The following is a 24,229-nucleotide window of genomic DNA, read 5'->3' on the forward strand; positions in this document are numbered from 1 at the left end:
ATGTCGTTAAAAAAAGAAAAAACACCTTTACCAAATGTTGAACAGGATCAGGAACGTGCCATTTTTATTTTATCAACAAAATTAGATAATGAAAAAGAACTATGTAATGGTAATGATTTTTTATTAACACCAAGAAATAAAGTTAATTCCCTGACACTACGTAGTACAGAAAAAGTTTACATAATTAATGGTATATTTTTAAAATTATATCTTTAAAAACAAATTTTTTTTAACTTTTTTTTAATTTAAGGAAGTAAAGCAGAAAAATTTTTATTTTTTTGTAAAGAACATCTAAGACTTCGAAATTTATTTTATTGGCTTGGTGTTGGTATTGCTTCATATCCAACAGCATTTATTATTGCATCAATTATTATAGCATCATTATCAATGGGTATGATTAATATACAACTTAAGGATCGAACAAATGATGGTTATACACCTTCTACCTCAAGAGCAAAATATGAAACGGATGTTTATAAGGAATTTTTTGGTGCTGTTGGTATGTTATATAATAAAAATGATAAAGAATATATATATATATAATTTTTTTTTTATTATTATAGGAGATACACTACCAACATCAATTATTATTAAAGCAAAAGATGGTGGTTCAATGCATAGATTAAAATATCTTGAAGAAGCAGATAAATTATTAACATACTTGCATTCAAATTTATCAATACCATATCCATCATCAGAATTTCCATCTCAATATATAAAATATCAAAATATTTGTGGTGCCTTTTGTGATTCAAATATTATAATTCATTATTTTTATTTATCTCTTCTTAATGAGTATAATAAAAATTTGGGTGGTAAAAAAATTAATAAATTAACTTATCCAAGATCAAAAATTAGTGGTTATATATTTCCATTAGAAAAAAATTTTTTTGGTGTACAAAATAATTATTATACAGAGGATGAGATTGAAAATGATGAAGAGTTAAAAAATTTAAAAAATATAACAGATTTTGATTATATTCAAATGATTTTAGCACCATTTTTAGGTGATAAAAGTTCACCAGAAAATGAAGAAAAAATGGGTGTATGGGATTTAGGAGCATATCATTATTTACAAAATACCTATCAATCAAAATATATTGATGTTGTATCAATAGGAGCAAAAATTGTTGATTATGAAATGAATAGAGCATCCCAAAAAACTATACCATATTTTGCTTTTGGTTTTTGTGTTATGTTTTTATTTGTTTTTGTTACAGTTTTTTCATCATCAATTTATTTTAATTCAATAGATTTAGGTAAAATTTTAGCAGCTATTGGTATATCATTATGTCCAGTTTTGGCTGTTACAACAACTTTTGGATGCCTTACAATTCTTGGTTTTAGGACAAATTCAGTTATGTTAATTATGCCATTCCTTATTATGGGTATTGGTATTAATGATTCATTTCTTATTCTTCATTCATTTCTAAAACCTACATATAATAAAGTAACACCAAAACATTTATTAGGTCTTGTTTTTGAAGATGTTGGACCATCAATTACAATAACAACATTTACAAATGTTATAACATTTGCTATAGGTGCATTAACACCAACACCTGAAATAGCATTATTTTGCCTTGCTACAGCTGTTGCATTAGGATTAGCCTACATCTATTCATTAATACTTTTTGGTCCAATATTATATTATACAGCAAAATGTAGTAGTAAAAAAAAAGAATTAGAAAAAAATTATAATGAAAAAAATAATAAAACAATAGAATGTTTAAGAAAAATTTTTAAAAAAATTCGTGTAATATATTGTAATATTATATCAAATCCATGGTTTGCAATTTTTCTATTAATAGGTAGTGGAGTATATTGGTATTTTGCTATTATGGGTACATTAAATATTCAATCACGTTTAGATACAGAAAAAATTTTACCTAAAGATTCACCACTTGTTGAACCTCATAAATTAATAGCACATGTTGTTTGGAATGAATATTATCCAGTAACAGTTATTGTTAATAATCCTCCTGATATTAGAAATGATGATGATGTTAAAATATTTAATAATATGGTTAATGATTTTGAAAATTTAGATAAATGTAAAGGAAAAGAATTTAGTATGATATGGTTAAGAAGTTATGAAAAATATGTTAAAGATAGTAAATTATTTATTGGATGGGATTATAATGAGGAGGATGAAAAAAATAAAGATGATGAAAAATTAAATTATAAAGATTTTAGGGGATTTCTTAAATCACCAATAGAAAAAGTATGGAATGCATTTATAAAATTAAAAAATACCTCTGATTATGCTACAGGAAATCCTATTAAATCTTTTTGGTTTTTAGTAGCATATCATAATATTGATAATTGGGATGATAGAATTGATATAATGTTAAAATGGAGAAAAATAGCTGATAATTATCCTAATTTTAATGTTACTGTATGGGAAGCTAATGGAATGTTTGTTGATCAAATGTTATCCTTAAAAACATTAACAATTCAGACAACTATTGTAACATTATTATGTATGACAATTGTTTGTGCCATTTTTATACAAAATCCTATAGCAGTTTTATTTGCTGTTCTTTCAATTGCCTCAATATGTATTGGTGTTCTTGGATTTTTATCATGGTGGCATTTAGATCTTGATCCAGTTAGTTTAGGAGCTGTACTTATGTCTATAGGAATGTCAGTTGATTTTACAGCTCATGTTTGTTATCATTTTCAATTAAAAAGTAAAAAAATATTTAAAGGAACACAAATAACAAAAGAACCTATGAATAGTACAAAAGAAAAATTATATCATACTATTGATTCAGTTGCCTGGCCTATGATGCAAGGTGGTATCAGTACAGTATTATGTGTTATGCCACTTATTTGTTTAAAGGTAATTAATATTTATTTTTGAAAAAAAAACAGTTTTATTTAATTTTTACTTTATTTTTAGGATTATATACCATTAGTTTTTTTTAAAACAATCTGTCTTGTAGCTATATGGGGACTTTTTCATGGTCTAGTTCTCCTCCCAACATTTATACAATATATCCCACGTCGTTGGATTGAATGGAGTTGTTATCGTTATATTAATAAATCATCATCTATTCCTGATTCATCTTCAACTTTCAAAGAATCATTAGAAATATCATTAGAAAGCAATGATAAACAACAACATAACTAACTTTTTTCGGGTTATTATTATTTTATGAACAAAAAAACACGGGCATTTTGTGTTACACGACCATATATATATATGAATTTTTTCTTATAACAATTTCATTAAATTATTATTAAAATAATTCATTGTTTTATATATTAAAATATAAATTTATAATTAAATTTGTTTTTCTAACTAAATAAATTATTTTAAAATGTTTATAATAATAATAAAAAAAATTTTGTTTTTTAAATTTTGACTTTTTTATAAAAACAATTTTAGAAATTTAGTACTATTTTACATAGTGTTAATATTTTTTTTTTCAATAAAAATATTAATCATCTGATTTAAAAGGAAGTTAGAAAACATTTTGAAAAAAAAAAATTTAATAAAATTTCAGAAATGTTTATAGATAAAATTTAAAATATTAAAAACTTTTTTAGTCTAGAAAAGTATTTTTTTTACACACAAAATTATCGAACTTTTATTGCACTTTTTAAAAATTTACATTTCTTGTAAATTGATAAATTTTTATAATTAAACTTCACATAATCAAAAATTTATACTTTTATTTATTTTTTATTAAATAAAAATAAACGCTTTATTTCCGTTAAACTATAATTGTTACCCTTTAAAAAAATGTTGAGTTATTAAAAAATATGATTTTATTCAATAATATCATACTTTTGGTTATTTATAATATTTTAAATTGGAGTTAAAAAAAATATTTATAAATGTTGAATGGTCTATTTTGAAGTATGTCAAATAAAATTTTATACAAATAAAATTTATAAAAAAATTTTAAACTTGAACCTACTTTAAGTGAATGAAAAACACGGGGAAAATTTTTTTTATTAAATTAAGTAAGTACCTGATCATAAAATACATTTTATTGATAATTTCAAAAAGAATTTGATTTTTTTTTGTGTATTAATGACACATCAAAGATTAGATACAAATAAACCCCGTATCGAAAAAAGAATTAATAGATAAAGTAAAAAAATTTTACTTGTCTTTAAATCAAATAATATTTTTAGTATGTTATGATTTGTTTATTTTTTATCTGTTAAAGTACATTGGTAAAATCTTTGATTGTAGAAAATTTATTCAACAAATTATAAATTTAAACGTTAAAATAATCTGATTAAAGGTGTATTTTAATAAAAGCTGATAAAAATACTATAAATGATACTTAAATGTGAACACTCAATGATTGATACTTTTATAATATTTCTTTTATTTTTCTTTTTCTAAAATTTTTTTCATAAATAATTTATTATTTTACTAATACTATTTTAAAAATGTTTATCAATGTTTATAAAATTTATTGGTATTTGTTTAGAAGAAAAATAGATATATAAACTTATTTATACTACCAATAATAGAAGTTTATTTCATAATTTATAATTAAATCTTCTAAATATTTATAAATTTAATATAAATAAACAATAATTTAATTTCATGAAACTATTATAAATAATTTAGTATAAATTTATTAAAAAAAAAGAGACAATCTTGACTAATTCGAGAAACTACGCCTCCATTATACACATATTTCCAATTTTACAAAAAAAAAAAAAAGTAAATTGTTTACTGTTTTTTGGTGAATTTACACATATATCTCTAACTTTAAAAATGCACGAAAAGCTCAACATATATATTATTCTATATTCATTATGCATATGATATAGATATATACTTTTATTTTAGTAAATATCGGTCATCTAAATTTTAAAAAGTTTTAATAATATCTATTTTCTTAAATTTGTGACACTTTTATATAAATATGTTAGTAGTATTAATTTATATTGTAATTAATTATAATGTATTTAATAAATATATTTGATTATCTTTGCCTTTTTTGTTTGGATTGTCCCTTTTCATTTATACATATATATAATATATGTATATATATATATATATATTTCGTTATTTTTCTAGTCTTATTTATATATTTATTTTAATCGACTTATAATTTTAATGTGCGTTGGCACAATATGATAATAATATATATGGTTTGTAATTTTTATATTCTTACTTTTCGTTTATTTTTTTAAGAAAACATTTTTTTTTTCTTTTGTTTACAAATCATTATGATTTTTATTATTAGTATATATTCTCAAATTTTATTTGATGTGTAAAGTATGTTGATAAAATAATTGTTTTTTTTTTATGCACCAAAAGTATTTTTCAAGGTTGCTTTTTTTTTTTATTGATAATAAAAATGTTAGAAGATATTTTAATTTTTTTTACATTTGGATATTTTTATCAAAATTAGGTATGGCAAATATATATACATATACCTAGATATAATTTTTTGTAATATAAAATTTTTATTTAAACTCTTGTTAAAATGTATGTTTCTATCACTTTATATGTATATTTTTTCTTCACTGATATTTAATTTCATGTACAAGTAAGCGATTTTGATATTATATGTTAAACTTGTATGATATTGTCTTCCATATTTAGGGGAGTTTAATTGTTCTTTAGTAAAAAAAAAATTACAACATTTTTATTATTTTATAATTTTTCTAATACATTATATAATTATTTTATAATAAATTATTGATATGATTAATAAATATATATATATATAAATGTTTTGCAAAGTAATTTTGGACATATACCTAAAATTTTGTAATGATTTTTTAATATGAAAACCCCTATTATGTTTTTTATTCAAAGTGCTCATAACATATGTTTCAATTAAAAATATAACTATTATTTTATTTTTTTTTTTATTATGATTATAAATGAAATATATGTTTTTATAGTTAGAATGTTAATTTAATATTTTTCAGAAAAATTCTAAAAAAAGATAATTATTTAAAGACCAAAAATTAATCTTATGACTATTATACTTAAAATTTTATACTTTGTTATAGGATGCTAAATTTTTATTAAACTTTTTTTTTTTTTTATATTTTTTTATTCATTAATTTATCTTCCATGCATCTAAAAAGCTGGTTTATATATATTGTATTATTTAAACATTAAATGGGATAGTTTATTATTTTTTCTATATTTTTATATGTTATATATAAAGTTTTAGCATTGCCTTTCTTATACAATTATTATGTTAGAAAAACCCATGCCTATATCTAGTGATAGTGTTTCCTTCTTCAAAAGAAGATCGATGGCAAGTATGCTTTAAAGTGTGTACATATTTGTAAATGTAAGGCAGAGTTTTAGTATATTGGCTTTTTTCATAGATTTCCAATAATATAAATTTATTGAAAAAAAAAAGAAACAAATAATTCTTTTTATTTATTTTTTCCTACACCTACAAACATAATAACATTTCCTTTAGAATACGATTACATACTTTAACTATTATTATTATACTATTACTGATATATTATATTTTTTTTTCCTTTTTTAGATAATGCAGACATTGGAAAAAGTATTACATCAACAAATGCCTTTTACATCTGGTGGGCAAACGATTACAGATCGTCTTACAGCAGCTAAACATTCATTAGCTGGATCACAACTTGGAAAGACAATTTGTAAAGCAACAACAGAAGAATTAATGGCACCTAAAAAAAAACATCTTGATTATCTTTTACATTGTACTAATGAACCTAATGTTTCAATTCCTTCAATGGCTAATATGTTATTAGAACGTATTCAAAATCCAAATTGGGTTGTTGTATACAAGGCATTGATAACAATGCATAATATTATGTGTTATGGTAATGAAAGATTTTCTCAATATCTTGCATCATGTAATGCAACATTTAACTTGACTAACTTTATTGATAAAACTAATGCTTCCGGTTATGAGATGAGTGAACATGTCCGAAAATATGGAAAATATATTTCTGAAAAAATTGCTACTTATAGAATTTGTGCATTTGATTTTTGTAAAGTTAAAAGAGGTAACGAAGATGGTTTTATGAGAAAAATGGCTATTGATAAATTACTTAAAACTTTACCTATTCTTCAAAATCAAATTGATGCATTATTAGAATTTAAAGTTAATTCTTCTGATCTTAACAATGGTGTTATCAATTGTTCATTTATATTATTATTTAGAGATTTGATTAGACTTTTCGCTTGTTATAATGATGGTATTATAAATCTTTTGGAGAAATTTTTTGAGACCAATAAAAAACAATGTCGTGAAGCATTAGATGCATATAAATCATTTTTAGCTAGACTTGATAAAGTTGCCGAGTTTCTTCGTATTGCTGAGTCTGTTGGAATTGATAGAGGAGAAATACCTGACTTAACACGTGCTCCAGCTTCTTTATTAGAAGCACTTGAAACACATGTTTATCACTTAGAAGGAGGTAGAGGTCCACCACCAGCAACAATTCAACAAACAGTTAATCAATCACTTTCTCAAACAACAATGTCAAGAGATATGAATCAACAGGCTTCTGGATTTGTTTATGATGAAATAGCAAAACAAAAATATTTAGAAGAGGAAAGAGAACGTCTTCGTCAATTTGAGGAACAACGTCGTGCTCAATTAGCAATGAATCCAGGACAACAGCATCAAATGCCTCAACAATCTCAACAGTTACCTACTAATTCATATGCTCCAATGCAACCAAAAACAGGAGATTTATTAAATTTTCTTGATTCAGCTCCTCAACAACAGCAACAACCAATACAACAACAAAATCCCTTTGGAATGCAACTTCAAAATCCATTTGGAATGAATCAACCTTTTCCCCAACAATCTACTACAACTAATTCTTATCAACAACAAATGTATTCAGGACTTCAAGCAACACCCCAACCATCAGGTAAGTAGTGTTTAATATATTTTTAAGTTTTTGTGACTTTCTTTGTGTTTGTGTTTAGTGCCATCGACTATAAGTAATACACCAAAATCTTCCTCTGCTACTCAATCATTATTGGAAGCTGAGTTTGCAAAAATTTTTAATACACCATCAGAAACAGAAACTAATACAAATAAATTAAATTCAACAAACGGTAAATTGATCTCACCACCGGCAACAACTTCTACAAAATCTAATATTGTAAAGAATAAAACAAATGGTTTGTTTTAGCAAAAAAAAATTTTTTTTTATCTTTAGTGTTGTAACTTTATTGTGTATATTTTTTAAAAATATTTTTTCTAAATAATATCTTAGATCCATATTACAATACATATGTACAACCACAAATGGCTGGACAACAACAATGGAATCCATTTACACAACAACAACCTATGTATAATCAGCCTCAGGGATTTAGTCAACAGCCACAATATCCTACCACTCAACAAAACATGCCACAACAACCTATTCCTCAACAACATGCACCCATACCATCAAGGCCACCACCACCAACTAGTAAAATTTCACACTCATCACAAGGGGATCCTTCTCAACATCTTTCTAGTGTACCTTCACAACCTGAAACATCAGAGGTACCACAACAACAAACACAAGTTCCTAATATGGTTCCTTCTTCTGAACCACCATCAACAATACATCAACCAGAAATGCAAAAAGCACCAGAAAATATACCACAACCTACAACTGAACCAACACCAGAGGTTGTAGCTCCAAAAATTTCTGAAACTTCTGCTCCACCACAAGCAACTCAAAATATTGATATTCAACCAAATTCATCTAACCTGGGAATTTATGAAAATACTCCATTTAGTGGAAATGATGCAAGTTATACATCTTCATCATTTTTAGAACAATATGTTCAACAAAATGGTTCTGAACAACAACAACAACAACAGACACAACCTATTGGTGTACCTGAAGTACAACAGCAACCTCAAGAAACATTACCACAACAACAAAACATCTACCAACCACCTATTTCTCAAGGACAACAATATCCACCATCACAGGGATACATACCACAACAACAACAACAACAAAATCAGGGTTTGTAAAAAAATAAAACCAATCATGTTACAACACTAAAATTTTAAATTTTTAAAAAGTTAAAATAATAATAATAATAATCTTTATTTTTTTAGGTTTTGATCCTTTTTCATCAGTAGGACAAGGTAATCCAATTTCTACAAATATTAATGATGTTGACAAAACAATATCATCTTTAGTTGGTGATTTATCTATTTCCGGTAATACAAATTACAACAAACAAATAAATTGGGCTGGAGGTCCAACAATGAATCAACAACAACAACCACCAAGACCAATGCAACCTCCAATGGGTGGTATGGTGCCACCAATTCAACAAGGAATGTATGGACAAAATTCTACAATTTCTCAACAATGGCCTCAACAGGTGAATCCCTTTGCCAATCAAATGCCTAACCAACAACCGATGTATGGAGCTCCAATGATGCAACAACCACCAATGGGAAATCCTTTTGGTGGAATGCCACCACAACAACAACAACCAAGTTATCAACAACCACCAGGTGGTTTTAATCCATTTCAATAAGAAGAAATATGAATGATGTCAATATCAAAATACAAATAAATAAAAAAGAATCTATATGTAAAATCCGTATATAAAATAGGCGAAATTTAAGCCAATAAAAGTTTTTTCGATTTCCAAATATTTAAAAAAATCCTTATATTATATATCCTTTCCTTATCCTTATACTACATGGGCGAAACTTGAGATAATAAGATCTTTTCGATTTCCAAACTTTTAAAAAATTTTTCTGGGAGAAAAAATTGCGCTAATATAAAAAAAGAAATTGTTTTGGAACACTTTATTTATTAATGGACATGTTGCCAAAAATAAAAAAGATGCACTTTTTTTTAAAATAAATTTTATTTGATTTAATGGGATTTTACCCATAAGAGTAAGAAATATCTTTGGAACTACTTTCTGGCTCTTAATTACATCAAAACAATTTTGATGGTTATAATTTTATTTTGAAAAAAAAAATTCCACCAAAATCAAAAAATATTCCTGGATATTTTAATAACAAATACCTGTTGAATGATTTTAATTTTTAAAAGAATGGGAAAAGAATTCAAGACAAGTATCAATAATCTAAAATAACAATAAATATATTTAAAAAGTAACCAATTTGTAACTGAGGATAATTATCTTACAACTAACTTCAACAGTGCTTTTTTATGGACTAATCACTTTTACAATGCATTTGAAATTTGCAAAAAAAAAAATAATAAGAAGAAATTACAACGCCGTTAGAAATAAAGAGTAAATTTATTCAAAAAAAAACATATTTTTAATTGACAATAAAAAAGTTGCTGATATCATAGTAACATAAAAACATTTGATTAAATTAATCTTATAAATTCATTTATATCCATTTTTTCTGAAAATGTTTCAGCAAAAGGTATTAAAGCAACTTTTCTTAATCTTCTTGCTGATGTTTTATTAGTGTAGAAATTTCTGGCTTTTTCATATAAATTAATAGAAGTTAAATTAAAATTTTCTATATCATTTACATTCATTATGGGTAAATATTTCTCACTAACTAACACTTTTTTTTCCATTAACTCCTCTATAATTCCTTTTAATATAGTATATGTAGCTTCTAAACAAGGATATCCAATAAAAATGTCTAGATCAATTCTATCAGAGATAGCCTCATCCATAATATGATTCATATTAGAAGTTCCAATAAACATAACATTAGGATATTTCTTTGCCTTGTCTAACTGAGTCAAAAAAGAATTAAGGACTCTGACAACATCACCAGGATCATTTTTTCCCATTGACTTTTCTCTTGATAACCCTATACTTTCAATTTCATCAATCAAAACAAATACCATCATATTTTTATTGACAGCATATGTATTTAAAATTTTATCAAATAATAGACTAACTAATTTTGCCGATTGTGAAAACCATTTAGAAAAAAGGGAATGACAATTTATTTCTACAAGAATACTACTTTGATAGAATGAATTTAGACGAATAGACATTTTTTGGGCAAATCCTTTAGCTAAAGATGTTTTACCAGTTCCTGGTGGTCCATGAAATAAAATGAATCTATTAGTTGATATTTTGTCATCAGATATAGATAATTTTGAAAATTGTAGTAATGTTGTTGTATAGCCAATAATTTTCTTCTTTATACACTTTGGAAAAATTAAATTATCCCAGATATTATCTAATGATGAGTGAGGGAGATCTGTTTGAGTAAATCCAATACAAGATGCCGCTGTATCTTTCTCTTCATCTAGACATAAAGGCTCTTGAATTGGTTCCATACTTTTTAATGTAAAGAAACGTCTTCTTTTATCATTCAGAAGAGAATTTAACAATTCTTCTTTAATTATTATCTCATTTTCATCAATTGTTGGATCGTAAAATCTTATGTATCTTATATTTTCAGGTAAATCATTAGAATATTTTACTCCATTACAAATTGAAAGTTTGTTTATAATTCCTTCTAGTTCTTCTATTAATTCCTTCTCCCTATCTTCACAACGTCTATATGAAAAAAAACACAATAACTTAGAACTACAATTTTTTAAACTAACATTCTCCTATTTAGACAAATCTCCAAAATCATAGAAAATGAAGACTCCATTATGTAATGAACTATTTATAAGGATATAATTTTAGAATAATGAAATGCAATTAGGGTATACACTTTACAAATTTATTACCAAAAAAAAAACTTTGAAATAACATTAATTACTAGGTAAAAAAAAAATTTAAACAACGCACAAAACTCTTTACTAACATTATGGCACATTAAATCAATTAAGATTTTTTCCACAACATTTATTACTATAATTATATATTCAAATTTATTGTTTTTTTTAATACTAATCATGAAAATAAAAATGTCAGCATCCAATATACTTCCTTTATCATATACTATTAAAATGAGAAAAAAAAAAGTAGTCATCCGCTTTTAATCAAATCATTATTACTATACAAAGAAAGGCTGTCTTAAATGCATTGCACTTAGATACATCGATTTGCAACAAAACATTTCCTTTTCTTTTTGTACTCATTCAATTGTAAGAAAAGCCAAATTGATGACATAAAGTTATAGTTGTCGTAACTTTAATATTTTTTATTCACTTGTATATATTACCAAAATTAAGCGGGAAGGTTGTCTCGGAACAGTATCATATCTTCTAAAATTATCCTTTTTTTATGTAGAAGTTTAATGTTTTAATATAAAGTTAGATGATGATTAAAAATAATGGAGTAAATACAATGTTCAATTCAACATTGGATATTGTTTCTCATTATGAAAGTTTAATCAATCGTTCATCATTAGGTACGTTTAATTTTCATACAATGATCAAAATTTTTTCATAAATTTTTAGATGATAGCAAAAATTCAAATTATATTAGAAGTCAAGAAGACATATCAAGTACACCTGGAAGATTTTCCCGTAATCTGAAGTCAGTAACCACTAATAAAGAAAATATATTAAGTATTGAAGAGGAATTAAGGCTTGTGGAGGCAAAGTTAAGACAGGCTAGAGCTGAAATAGTTTCATTATCTCAAAGAAATGTCGAATTGGAGAGACAAAATGAAGAATTAATAAAGACAGTTAAAGCACTTAGAAGATCATGTTCTACTCAATATACCACTGAACCAGAAAACTTTGGAAATACAGAATCTTTAGGTGCTACATGTCTTGATGAAAAAGATACAATGTTTTATAATGAAACAGATAGAAGTTCTGTTATTAATAAGTTTGCTTGTTATTCATCAAGTAACACTAGTTTAGGAATATCAGGAAGTTCTAGAAAAAGAAGTTTATCTACAACATCTTGTGATATTGAATCTAAAATTAAGAAAAATAATGGATTTAGTACACCACAAAAATTTAATGGTAACGATAGCAGTTTATTTAACTATAGTAGAGATCCAGTTCAATTTGTAACCCCAATACGTGAAATGATAGCTCATATGACAACGAAATGGGCAAAATATGAAGATATTGAAAATAATCCACATAAAGTTGTTAAACCAAAAGTTTTTGTTGGTTATTGTGATATATGTGAAACATTTGTTCTTAAAGGAAAAAATTGTTTGACATGTACTGAGTGTAATATTTTCCTTCATAGTAATTGTATGAAGGATGCTCCAATTCCATGTGTACCAAGACCTCCTATAACTTCTAAACAACCTAAGATAAGGCCGTCACTTTTAGATTTTTGTCCCCGTCTTCATCCTATGATACCATACATTGTTGTCCATGGAGTTATTGCAATAGAGAAATACTTTATTACAACAGAAGGACTTTATCGTATTCCAGGGTATGTTTTTTTTAATCTTATTTAAAAATAATATAATTTTTGTGTAATTTAATTTTTTTAGTGCTGGATGTGAAGTAGTTAAACTTCTTAACAATTTTAAACATAATCGTGTAATACCTGATTTAAAAAGTTGTGCAGCTGAAACTATTACTGGATGTATCAAAAAATTTCTTCGTGAATTAAGAGAACCACTAATACCAACAACATCATGTTTAGAATTTATTAAGGCTGTCAAGTTACGGGATCTTGAAGGCTTAAATTTTGCAATATGTAATTTACCTTCCCCCAACAGAGATACACTAGCTTATCTTTGTCTTCATTGGAAAAAAGTTGCATCATTGGCACATATAAATAAAATGCCAATAGAAAATATTGCTTGTTGTCTAGGTCCTACAGTTGTTGGTTCTGTAATAAAATCACATGAATCAGTTTTAAATAAAGTTGAAGAGGAGGCAAGAGATCAAAACAATGTTGTTGTTCAACTTCTTAATCTCACAGAAGATTATTGGAAACAAGTTTTGAAAGGAAAATTAAATGGAATTTAATCATATAATTAACTATTTTGTATCATATATATATATAAACGAAAAAAGACTTATAAAACTCTTTTTCGATTTTTTAATTTTTAATAAACTTTTCCAAGATAAAAAAATATGTTAGTCGTAAAAAGCGTAATTTTTTTCCTAAAAAATTACACTTTGGTAAGGCCATCTTTTTGAGAAAAGTTAAGTAAATATATTTCTGTTTATTTTAAACAAAAGAAAAATTTTTTAATGTGGTTCTGGAAAGATGAGGTATGTAGTTGTTGATGATTATTTGAATGAAATAAATATTGCTAGAAACGGGCTTTTCGTTATTGAGTTTTGTACTGAAAAACATTTATTGTCATTCTAAAATTTCAATTTCTAAGTTAAAGAAAAATACTTTCTAAATAATTTACATTTCAAGAAGGAAAAAGTTGTTCTAGTAAATTTTTGCTACAATTAAAAAAAAGATTGCATGAAAAAATGTTGCCATTTAGTATATGAAACAGCATTATATACAAATTCGTTTTTGGAAATTATTTTTAAAACAATTTTTCAAAGACATTTAATTTTTTGACATTGAATTCCGACATGAATCATCATAATGAACTATTTTTAGAAAATCGTTAGTATTTTTTTTTAAAAACAGCATTTTAATATTTTAATTTCACATTCATGTAGATTATATATTTTTTTTACCTATATTCAAAAAAATTCTTCAAAAACAATAATTTAGAAGTCTTTGAATCTAACAAGGAAATATATTAATATTTAACCTTTTAATATACATAAATTCAGTAAATTTAAAAAATTGATTGTCAGAAAGTTCGCAGATTAGATTATAACTGTTATATACCAGGTAACAATTTAAATCTATAGTTAACAAATAAAAAATAATGTAAGTAAAATAAAATATTTGATAGTATAGGATGTAATTGATAACAAATGTAAAAATTGATAAAAAAAATAGAAATGGTATGAAAAATGGAATTAATAAAAATAATTTATAACAATTTCCAATTTCCAATTTTGATAACAGTCAACACAATTACAAATAGTGAAATTTATTTTAAAAGAATTTTATTTTTGAGAATTTAACTTTGACATGAATTTTCAAAGATAAATTATTTTTAGAAATATGTTAATAACTTTCTTATAAATAAAACTATTTACATGTAATTTTTGAAAGAAGATAGAAAAGAATTTGAAGCACGAGAAACTAGAGATTCAGAAATGAATAAAAAAAAACGGATGATAATTATGATAATGTTAATAAAATAAGAAATTTAAATATTTTTAATACTTATTAAAATAAAAAAATAAATATATTTTTAAAAAATGACAATAATGTTTTTTTAATTTAATGATATTAAGATTCTGATTTAAGAATAATGCTCAGATGTACTTCATGAACTAATCAAATAACATTTCTTCAGAACTAATTATTTTAAAATTTATAAATTAAAAAATATGTTTATTTTTTGTGATATAAAAATTATTTATCATAATTTGTAATCTAATAAATTATTTTTATCATTAATTTTTTACATTTTATATTATGAATCATTTTTAGACAAAGTAAAAAGATTAAAAATATATTAAAGATTAATTATATCATTGTAATATAATTAAAACATTAAAGTCTGAGTACATAGTCATAACTTAACACGTACTTTTTAAAATGATATAATATATCTATACTTCACTATTTTAAAAAAACAAAAAAAAATATAAGTTAAAAAGATATATTTAAAAAGCTAATTTTTTATTTATTTTAAAAGTTTTCTATCAACCAAAAAAACTACCTTTAACAGATTAATGAAGCAAATAAATCAATGAAGCTGAAAAATGAACCACAACACCACTGTCAATTAATTTAACTTCACAAGAAAAGTGTTTGATGATTCTGTGAAAAATTTTTTTTTGCAAAAACCTGACAAAACAACAATGAGAAAATTTTATCATAAGTTTCGATCATTAAAAATATTTTCAAGAAGATACTTAAATTTAACTGTTTAATTTTAACAATTATTAGAATGAAAACTTTATTAAAAAAATAATTATATTTAAATTATTTTTTATTATTTAATAAAATAAATTTTTTTTATTTATTTTTAAAATAATATAAATATGTAAATTATTAAAAATAAAAAGTTATATTTTAAAAGTTTTTTCTTTTAACTACTATTTCATTTTAAATAATGTTAATGATATGGTATATATATATATATTTATTTGATAAGGTTACCCAAAAAAATAAAGTAATCGGATTGTTTAGGTAAAAAGTTTTTAATATGCATAGAGAAAATTTTAATGTTAATAAAGCCATAAAAAATACTTTATTACTTGATGTGATTCGATGTTAGAGTAATAATTTTATTCTTTAACTAAACATATGTATGTGTTTTATGATATGATAAGATAATAAGTTAATCTTTACCTACAGAAATATATATATCTAGACAAGTAAATACAAAAGATCATTTGTTTAGATGTTACGTTATTCTAGATATAAATTAATTTAATATGTTTTTATTTTTTTTTTTTATTTTTAATATATATTTATTAATTATTATTTTTTTTATAGATTTTATAATGGCTAAACCTTTAGAAAGAATAAAAAGAAATTTTAAAAGAAAAAAAAGTTATAAATTAGAAGATGAAGAGGAAGATTATGATTATTCAATGAACCAATATTTAATACCAAAAAAAGATAATTCATTACTTCAGGTACAATTAGCAGCTGAACATAATCATTTAACTTTAGTAAAGTATAAAAAAAATCATACTTCATCAACTACAATTACAAGAATTAATAATGATAATATGTACGATAACTATACTATACAAAATTCATCACAATTTGTGGAACCATTAAATGGTAATTATCAACTTGTTATCTTAAAACAACCCGAAGAAACTCATAGAGCTCGATACTTATCAGAAGGTAGTCGAGGATCAATTAAAGATAGATCAGGGTTCTCCCATTGCACTATTCAGGTAATAAAAATACCATATTTTATAGTTATATAAATTTTGTTAATATAGTTAGTTGGTTATTATCGACCAACCCGTGTTGAAATATATGCAGCAACAGGAGATGGTCCTATACGACCACATAATAATTATGATTTAATACAAGTATTAGGAAAGACAGCTAATACATTACCAAGTAAAATGATACGAGCTCATGATGGTATAACATGTATTGAAATAATATTAAGACCAGAAAATAATATGACAGCTGTTTTAGATTGTATAGGAATATTAAAAATTTGTTCATATGATATGAAAAAACGTAATGGTGAAAAGAGTGGAGTAAAAAATGTTATAAAACAACAGTATCCAGGAAGTAATGGAAGTAATGCTGTTAGATTAGTTTTTCGTGCATATATTGATAAAGGAATTCCAAATTCAATGACAGTTATTCAAACAGAATCTGAACCAATATTATGTGTTCAACAATTAGGTATACCTGAAATATCAAAAATATCATTAACTCATGCCCCTGCTCATGGTGGTATGGATTTATTTATAATTGGAAGAAATTTTGATAGATCTGTATCAGTTATTTTTAGAGAATATAAAGAAAATGGTTCATTAGCATGGAGTGCTGAAGGTATCATACAAAAACAATATTTACATCAATGTCATATTATATGTACAGTTCCTGCTTTTCATAATATTTTTGAGGGTGGTTCTGTTTCTGTAACAGTATGTTGTGGTAATAAAATGAGCCATCCATTTAGTTTTTATTATACTCCAACAGAAAATAATAATCGTAATCAATGTTTAGGAGTGCCATTAACAACAACAATAAAATATCATTCATCTTCAGGTATAAATGATGGAAGTAATAATAATTTATCAACAATACCTCCATCAACTATTTTACATCATACCACTGCATATTTTAGTAATAATCAAAATGATAATAATACTAAGATAGAATGTACTAATAAAAAACCTTATGAAATAGTAAATAATAATTATTATTTAAAAAATAAAAGTGAACAACGATATGAAGTATCAGAAAATGAAAGTTATGAACCAACACAATATAATAATTTAACTCAATCTAATGTATATAATAATTCAATGTGGATAATTGAAAATAATAATTATGGAAATAATAATCATAATATGAAGCAATTATATACAAATAGTAATATTATTGATAATACATATATAAATAATAATAGTAGTTTGTACTTAGATTATCAAGCACCATTACCGACATCACAATTTAAGGAAACTGGAGAATTACTTTTTAATAATACTGATTTCTTTTTAAACTCTCCGAGTGTTATTGAAACATCAACACCATCAATGGAAAGGGGAAATAATAATACGCTTTTAGAATTTACTGATTCAGCACAAGAAACAGACTTTATTTTAGATGTAATATAATATAAATATTTTATTTATATATAATATAATATAATATATAAATATATATATATATATTTTTTTTTGTAATAAATCTTTTATATTTTTAGAAAATTTTCCTATGCCTCATTATTTTTTTTTTTAAATATATTTATTTAAAAATAAAATATGGGGGTGAAAAATATTATTCGAAATAAAACAATTTTCAGGTTCATTGAAAAGTAGTATTATAAAATAAAATTTAACTTTACATTCAATTTAAAAAAAATTTAAAATTAATTTTTCTAAAGTATAAATGTAATAAAGAATAAATTTTAATATTTGTGAGTAATATATCAATTGTATTTTTATTCCCAGTCTTAACTTTTCTATCATTATTTAATTTATCCAAAAATTATATTATATAAAATTAAAACATGGTATTTCAGGAAATGTATTCTTTGTTTTGTAGTAAGATTTATAAATATTTTTTTTTCAATATTAAAACATTTTCTTATAATATTTTTTTCTTCCATTGTTATTTAAAAAAAAAAATTTTTTTTTTTTCATCTCATTGAATGAATTATTTTGTATTTACTTTAATAAAAGTATAGATAGATAATAAATATAAAGTCATTTTTGGCAATAAAAACATTACTTGTTAGAAGTGTTTATATAACCTTAAATGTTTTGTTTGTTTGTTTTTTTCCTTCTTTTTTTTTTTTTGTTAAAAAAAAAGATATATTAAAATTTTAGGTAATTTTTAATTTATATTAAATTATTTATATATTTAATTATATTGTTGGGTAAATTACTTCCTTGTTATATTTTTTTTTAAACAAATTTTTTTTTTGTTGTTATTCTTACAAATCTTTTTGTTCTTTTTTATAAATCTTTTGTTCTTTTTAATAATATCCTATTCTTATTAAATAATATTTTTTTTATATTTATATAAAATATTTTTACAAATAAATTTATAACAATATGATAGTAATATAATTTATTAGGAATAAAAACTTTTAACAAAAAAATGATTAAGTTATTTTATAAAAAATGATTATTTCACTTTTATCAAAGAAACTAATAAGTATTAATAAATTCTTATTATTTGTACTTGAAGTATTTCATTTTTTAATAAGTATAATATTATTCTTAATAAAAAATGATACATTAATATATAAAAATGTCTCATTTTTTCATGCGTAAAATAATTGATATATATATTATAAATATATCTAACATATTAGTAATTACTACTGAGACTTTTCTTAAAGCATATAATAAAAATAAATATTTTGAAGGGTTAAAATATTAAAATCCAAAACTTTTATATATGTCTTTTTATAGTAGACTTTTAAAAATAATAGTGCCAAAAATTGATGAATTTGATATGATAAAAAAGAATTTTTTTTTTTTTTTTATTCATATTATAGGAATTAGAAAAATTATTGAAACATAAATAAATAAATATTATATTTATTTTAGTTATAAATAAAATAGATATGTCAATAGTTATTTTGATGTTAGATAAAAATAATTATAATTACTTTTTCATTATCATTTTAATATTTCTATAAAAAGAAAAAAAAAATTTTGATATATATATTTTTTTTTTAATTTTGCTAGAAAAAATATTATTATTAAATATTTTTATTTTTATGTAAAAGAGATGCTTTATAATATTATAGACAATAATCTTTTAATATTACAATCACTTTCTTATAAACTTATTTATATGCTTATTTAATTTTTTATAAGTTATATTCATTTTATCTATAGAAGTAGATTATAAATTTTTTTATTATATATAAAATCAAATACACATTTTTTTTATTAGAACTTTGTTAAAATCTATCAATTTTAGTTATTTTCCTATGTTTGTACTTTTATATTTGTACCGAAAAAAATAAAATAAAATGAAAAAACTAAAAATGTCTTAACTGAAGTTTATTAAATTAAAAAAAGATTTATAAGGTTTTAACTTTATAACAGTTTTTTCTAACTTGTTAATGTTACTTACTATTTTTTTACTGTAGTTTAATTTAAACTTTTTTATTTTTCTTGTTGTTGTTTTTTTTTAAAAAAAAAAGATAAATTGTTAAAAGTACAAAATATCAGATCTATTTAAATGTTAAAACTTGTCAATTAAATTTAAAATCATAATAAGTAAAGGCATAATATTTGAAAATTTATGTTTTTTCTTTTTATTTTATTTTTTTATATTTTAACAAAAATATTAAATTGCGTTTTTTTTTTATTATTTTATAAAGATTTTTGACATTAAAAATTAAAATGTTTCATTTATTTTATAAAAGAAATTTATGATTAAACATAAGCTTATATAATATATTTCTATAAAATAAAAAATGATTAAAATGGATTATAACCAACATGTTTCTTATGTATAATTCCCAACTCATTTGATTATTTTTAAATAGTTTTAATAGTTGTGATATACTTCCATAATCTAAAAGTCATTAAATTGACTTCATTCAAATTATAGAAGTAATTTAATAAAAGGAGAGTTTTAACAAAGTAAGACTTGAATATATTATTTCTTTTAGTCGAAAGAATTTTTGTAAGGATGTATTTAAAAATAATTAATGCTTTTTATAAGGAAATCACTATCCACTCCTGTAGAAGTGTATTTTCTTTAAAATAAGTATATATTTTGTATTAAATAAATTTTCATGAGGCTAATTTTATGTATAGAATGTAATTTTTATAATAAAAATTATATTCATTATGTGACAAAATTATTTAACTTTAATAGGCAAAAAAAAATTTTTTTATTATAAATATTATATAATTATTACCATATTTATCAACTTATTTTTACTTGGATGACGTTACATAGATTTTGTAGTTATAATTACCTTATTTAGAAAGTATAAATATAATGTTAATTAATATTTTCATAATATAGCACATTACATCGTTCTATAAATTATTAAATTCATCTTATATATGTATCATAAACATCTGCCTTAAATTATAAAATTATCAAGAATTTTATATATATAAAATTATTTTAATGTTTAATCATTACATTATGTAGAAATATTTTTTATTAAATAAAAAAAAAATTTATTTTACAGATGATTCATGTAAATATATAAAAAAAGATTTGCTACTATATTAAGCAATATAATAAGTACGAGGAAAAAAAAAAAATTTTAAATTCTTTTTATTTGAAGGTTAAACTAATATATATATTCTTATATTATAAAAAAAAAATGAATACACTTACTTTTTATCAAAAATTTTTTAGTACTTTTTTTACTCTTAATATTTTTTTTTTGACATTTCTTTAACATTTTATTTTTACTTATTATTATCTATAAAGATTTATTGTAAAATTTTTGTTTATATTATTTATTTTTATATATGGTATTTTATATTATATGTCATTCAGTTTATTATTTTTTATTTTTTTTTTAAACTATATTTTATCTGTAAATAAAAATATAATTGAATATTATAAAATAATATGTTTTACTGGTTTCAAAAGTGTATGCTATGAACTATGAATAAATTATATTATCTTATATATAAATATTTTAAATACCAATTAAAGAAAAAAAAATTCTACATTTCATAGATAACTTTAAAAAAAAACATACTTTTTCAAGGAAGAACTATTTAATTTTATAGTAATTTGTATCTCATATCTGTCATTCCATTTTAAAATTATAAAAAAAAACTAACTTTCTACTATGTAACATTTATCTATACTAAAAAAAAAATAAAATAAAAAAAAGTAAATTAAAAGATTAGTATTATATAAAATTTAAAGGATATTTTGCCAAATAAATCCCAATATTTTTAAATTTTTTTTTACCAATTGTAGAATTGTTAACTACTTTTTTTTTTCTCTACTTTAAAATTTTTAAATTTACAAACATTCTTCTTAAATTTATCTTAATTTTATAATGATATTTACAATATTTTTTACAATTAAATATTTTTCTTTTAAACTTTTTGCTTTACTCAGTATGGTGTGTTTTAAATTATATCTTTTTTTTTTACCCTTTAATGACATTTTGAGTAAATATTTTCTATAATTGTCCTACCAACTACTCATATAATTATTTTAAGTTTTTTTTTGTTTTATCTCAAAATTATTATTTTTTTTATAACCTGATTTTACAAAAGAAAAAAAAAACTTCCTGAACTTTTACACCTTTTAATTATAGTTATTTTTAAGAAAAAAATTTTTTTTTTCCAACATGAAAATAATATTTTAATATTGGATATCTAAGTTATAGATATGCATGAGTTTTATTCATTATTATTTTTTTTTGTTAAAATAGAGATAATTAATCACATTTTCTAATATTTCCTTATATAGTTTTATAATAAAAAAAATTTATACATCTGTGTCTAAAAAAACTATACTATAAAAAAAAAACTTTATTTTTTATAACTTTAATTAAAAATATTAAACTTATTTTTTCTATTACTAAATTTCTAGGTTTAATTTATCAACTTTTTTTTTATATAAAAAGCAAATTTTATATATGTTTGTCATAACAATATGAATTCAATTAATTGTTCCATACCAAAATTTAAAGTTCCATCAACGAAAATTGATGCAAATATTAAAATTATTGTAACATGTTACTCAATTGTTTTTCTTTTTGCTTTTTTTGGAAATGTTACAATGTTTTTAATATTAACAAGGTAAGTATAATTTAGAAATAAAAAAAATTTTTTGAAACTATATTTTTTTTTTTTAGAAATCATCGAGCTAGAAGAAAGCGTGTTCATATGTTATTATTTCATAATACGGTAGCTCATTTATTTGTCACACTTCTTTATATACCAAAAGAAATTATTCATAAACTAACCATTATATGGAATGGTGGTGATTTGGTATGTGTACTTTATCATAAAATAGTTTTGTTTTAACTTATAATTAATTTTAACATAATTAATTTATATATATATAATTTAAATTAATAATTAATTTAATTTTTCTAGTTATGTAAAACTTGCAAATTTATGGATGTATTTGGTGTAACACTTTCAGCTTATGTTTTAATATGTATCTGCCTTGATAGATTTGTTACAATATATTTTCCATTTAAAATATTAAACGGTTCAAGATTAGTTAAGATTCTCCTTGGAACTGCTTGGATAATGGCAATTTTATCATGTCTTCCTTCATTATTTATTTTTGAAGTTGTCCTTCATCCATGTTCAACCATTGATGATCCATACTTTCAATGTGTATCAAAAAATTTAATTGATAACTCATATACACCATGGGTTATGGGTTTTTCTATTCTTAATTTGTTTGAAGTTTACCTTATTCCATTAATATTTATTGTTTTATGTTATGGTGCTATTTTAATGAAAATTAGAAGATCAAGTGTTAAGTCAAAAAATAGTAAGTTTTTTTTTTATTTATATTAATAAAAATTATTGTTTAATTTTTATTAGATCAAAATAATGGAAAATTAACACTTAGAAGTACTGGTCGTGACAATATGAAAACTGCAAGAAATAAAACTCTTAAAATGACACTTATAATTGTGGTAGCTTTCTTGGCCTGTTGGACACCATATTCATTAATGACTTTGCAACATTTTTTGTCATTACCAGGACCATTGTATGTTTATAAATAACTTTATTTATTTTTAAATATTTATATTTTTTTTTTATAGATTTATGTCAAAATGGCCTTTATTCAAGCCTTTAATATATGCATTTGCTGTATTTAATTCTGCTATCTCACCATATCTATATGGATATTTTTCATTTAATCTTAAAAATGAATTGAAATATCTTATTAATTGTAATTGGAATCCACAGCCAGTAAAAAAAAACTTTTCTGCCACAATAAAATCAGACTGTGATCGGAAATATAGTGTTAGATGTAAAAATTTGAGTAAATATGAACAAACACCAATATAAATTTATAAAAAAAAAAATAATTTTTTTTTTCTCAAAAATTATTATTGTAATTATATTATTTAAATAAATTTTTATATATGTATATAAATTAAATTATTATAACAACTTCTTTATTTGAGAAGACAACGATAACAAACAAGTA

The 24,229-nt window shown here is 22.3% G+C and overlaps 6 protein-coding genes across 6 annotated transcripts; 5 read left to right on the plus strand and 1 right to left on the minus strand.

Annotated features, from left to right (window-relative positions):
* On the plus strand, positions 1-3,136 carry SRAE_2000137800 (Sterol-sensing domain and Patched family-containing protein; the record flags this gene model as incomplete). Its single annotated transcript, XM_024652323.1, has 4 exons — positions 1-190; positions 251-499; positions 564-2,845; positions 2,906-3,136. The coding sequence occupies 4 exons, from the start codon at positions 1-3 to the stop codon at positions 3,134-3,136; spliced, it is 2,952 nt and encodes a 983-aa protein (XP_024505911.1).
* A 3,364-nt stretch (positions 3,137-6,500) lies between these two features.
* SRAE_2000137900 (Phosphatidylinositol-binding clathrin assembly protein) lies at positions 6,501-9,502 on the plus strand (the record flags this gene model as incomplete). Its single annotated transcript, XM_024652324.1, has 5 exons — positions 6,501-7,872; positions 7,931-8,128; positions 8,224-8,976; positions 9,072-9,101; positions 9,156-9,502. 5 exons carry the CDS (start codon positions 6,501-6,503, stop codon positions 9,500-9,502), a joined length of 2,700 nt encoding a protein of 899 aa, XP_024505912.1.
* An 815-nt stretch (positions 9,503-10,317) lies between these two features.
* Positions 10,318-11,579, minus strand: SRAE_2000138000 (Pachytene checkpoint protein 2 homolog; the record flags this gene model as incomplete). Its single annotated transcript, XM_024652325.1, has 2 exons — positions 10,318-11,479; positions 11,530-11,579. 2 exons carry the CDS (start codon positions 11,577-11,579, stop codon positions 10,318-10,320), a joined length of 1,212 nt encoding a protein of 403 aa, XP_024505913.1.
* A 614-nt stretch (positions 11,580-12,193) lies between these two features.
* SRAE_2000138100 (Rac GTPase-activating protein 1) lies at positions 12,194-13,821 on the plus strand (the record flags this gene model as incomplete). The annotated part of the gene is made up of 4 exons (XM_024652326.1): positions 12,194-12,284; positions 12,334-12,412; positions 12,464-13,276; positions 13,338-13,821. 4 exons carry the CDS (start codon positions 12,194-12,196, stop codon positions 13,819-13,821), a joined length of 1,467 nt encoding a protein of 488 aa, XP_024505914.1.
* A 2,574-nt stretch (positions 13,822-16,395) lies between these two features.
* SRAE_2000138200 (IPT domain and p53-like transcription factor, DNA-binding domain and Rel homology domain and Immunoglobulin-like fold domain and Immunoglobulin E-set domain-containing protein) lies at positions 16,396-18,210 on the plus strand (the record flags this gene model as incomplete). Its single annotated transcript, XM_024652327.1, has 2 exons — positions 16,396-16,800; positions 16,849-18,210. The coding sequence occupies 2 exons, from the start codon at positions 16,396-16,398 to the stop codon at positions 18,208-18,210; spliced, it is 1,767 nt and encodes a 588-aa protein (XP_024505915.1).
* Positions 18,211-22,705: 4,495 nt separating this feature from the next.
* Positions 22,706-24,087, plus strand: SRAE_2000138300 (Gonadotropin-releasing hormone receptor; the record flags this gene model as incomplete). The annotated part of the gene is made up of 5 exons (XM_024652328.1): positions 22,706-22,851; positions 22,908-23,043; positions 23,152-23,560; positions 23,614-23,782; positions 23,838-24,087. The coding sequence occupies 5 exons, from the start codon at positions 22,706-22,708 to the stop codon at positions 24,085-24,087; spliced, it is 1,110 nt and encodes a 369-aa protein (XP_024505916.1).
* Positions 24,088-24,229: the final 142 nt, after the last annotated feature.

This window comes from Strongyloides ratti (genome assembly GCF_001040885.1).
Source record: "Strongyloides ratti genome assembly S_ratti_ED321, chromosome : 2".
Taxonomy (NCBI): domain Eukaryota; kingdom Metazoa; phylum Nematoda; class Chromadorea; order Rhabditida; family Strongyloididae; genus Strongyloides; species Strongyloides ratti.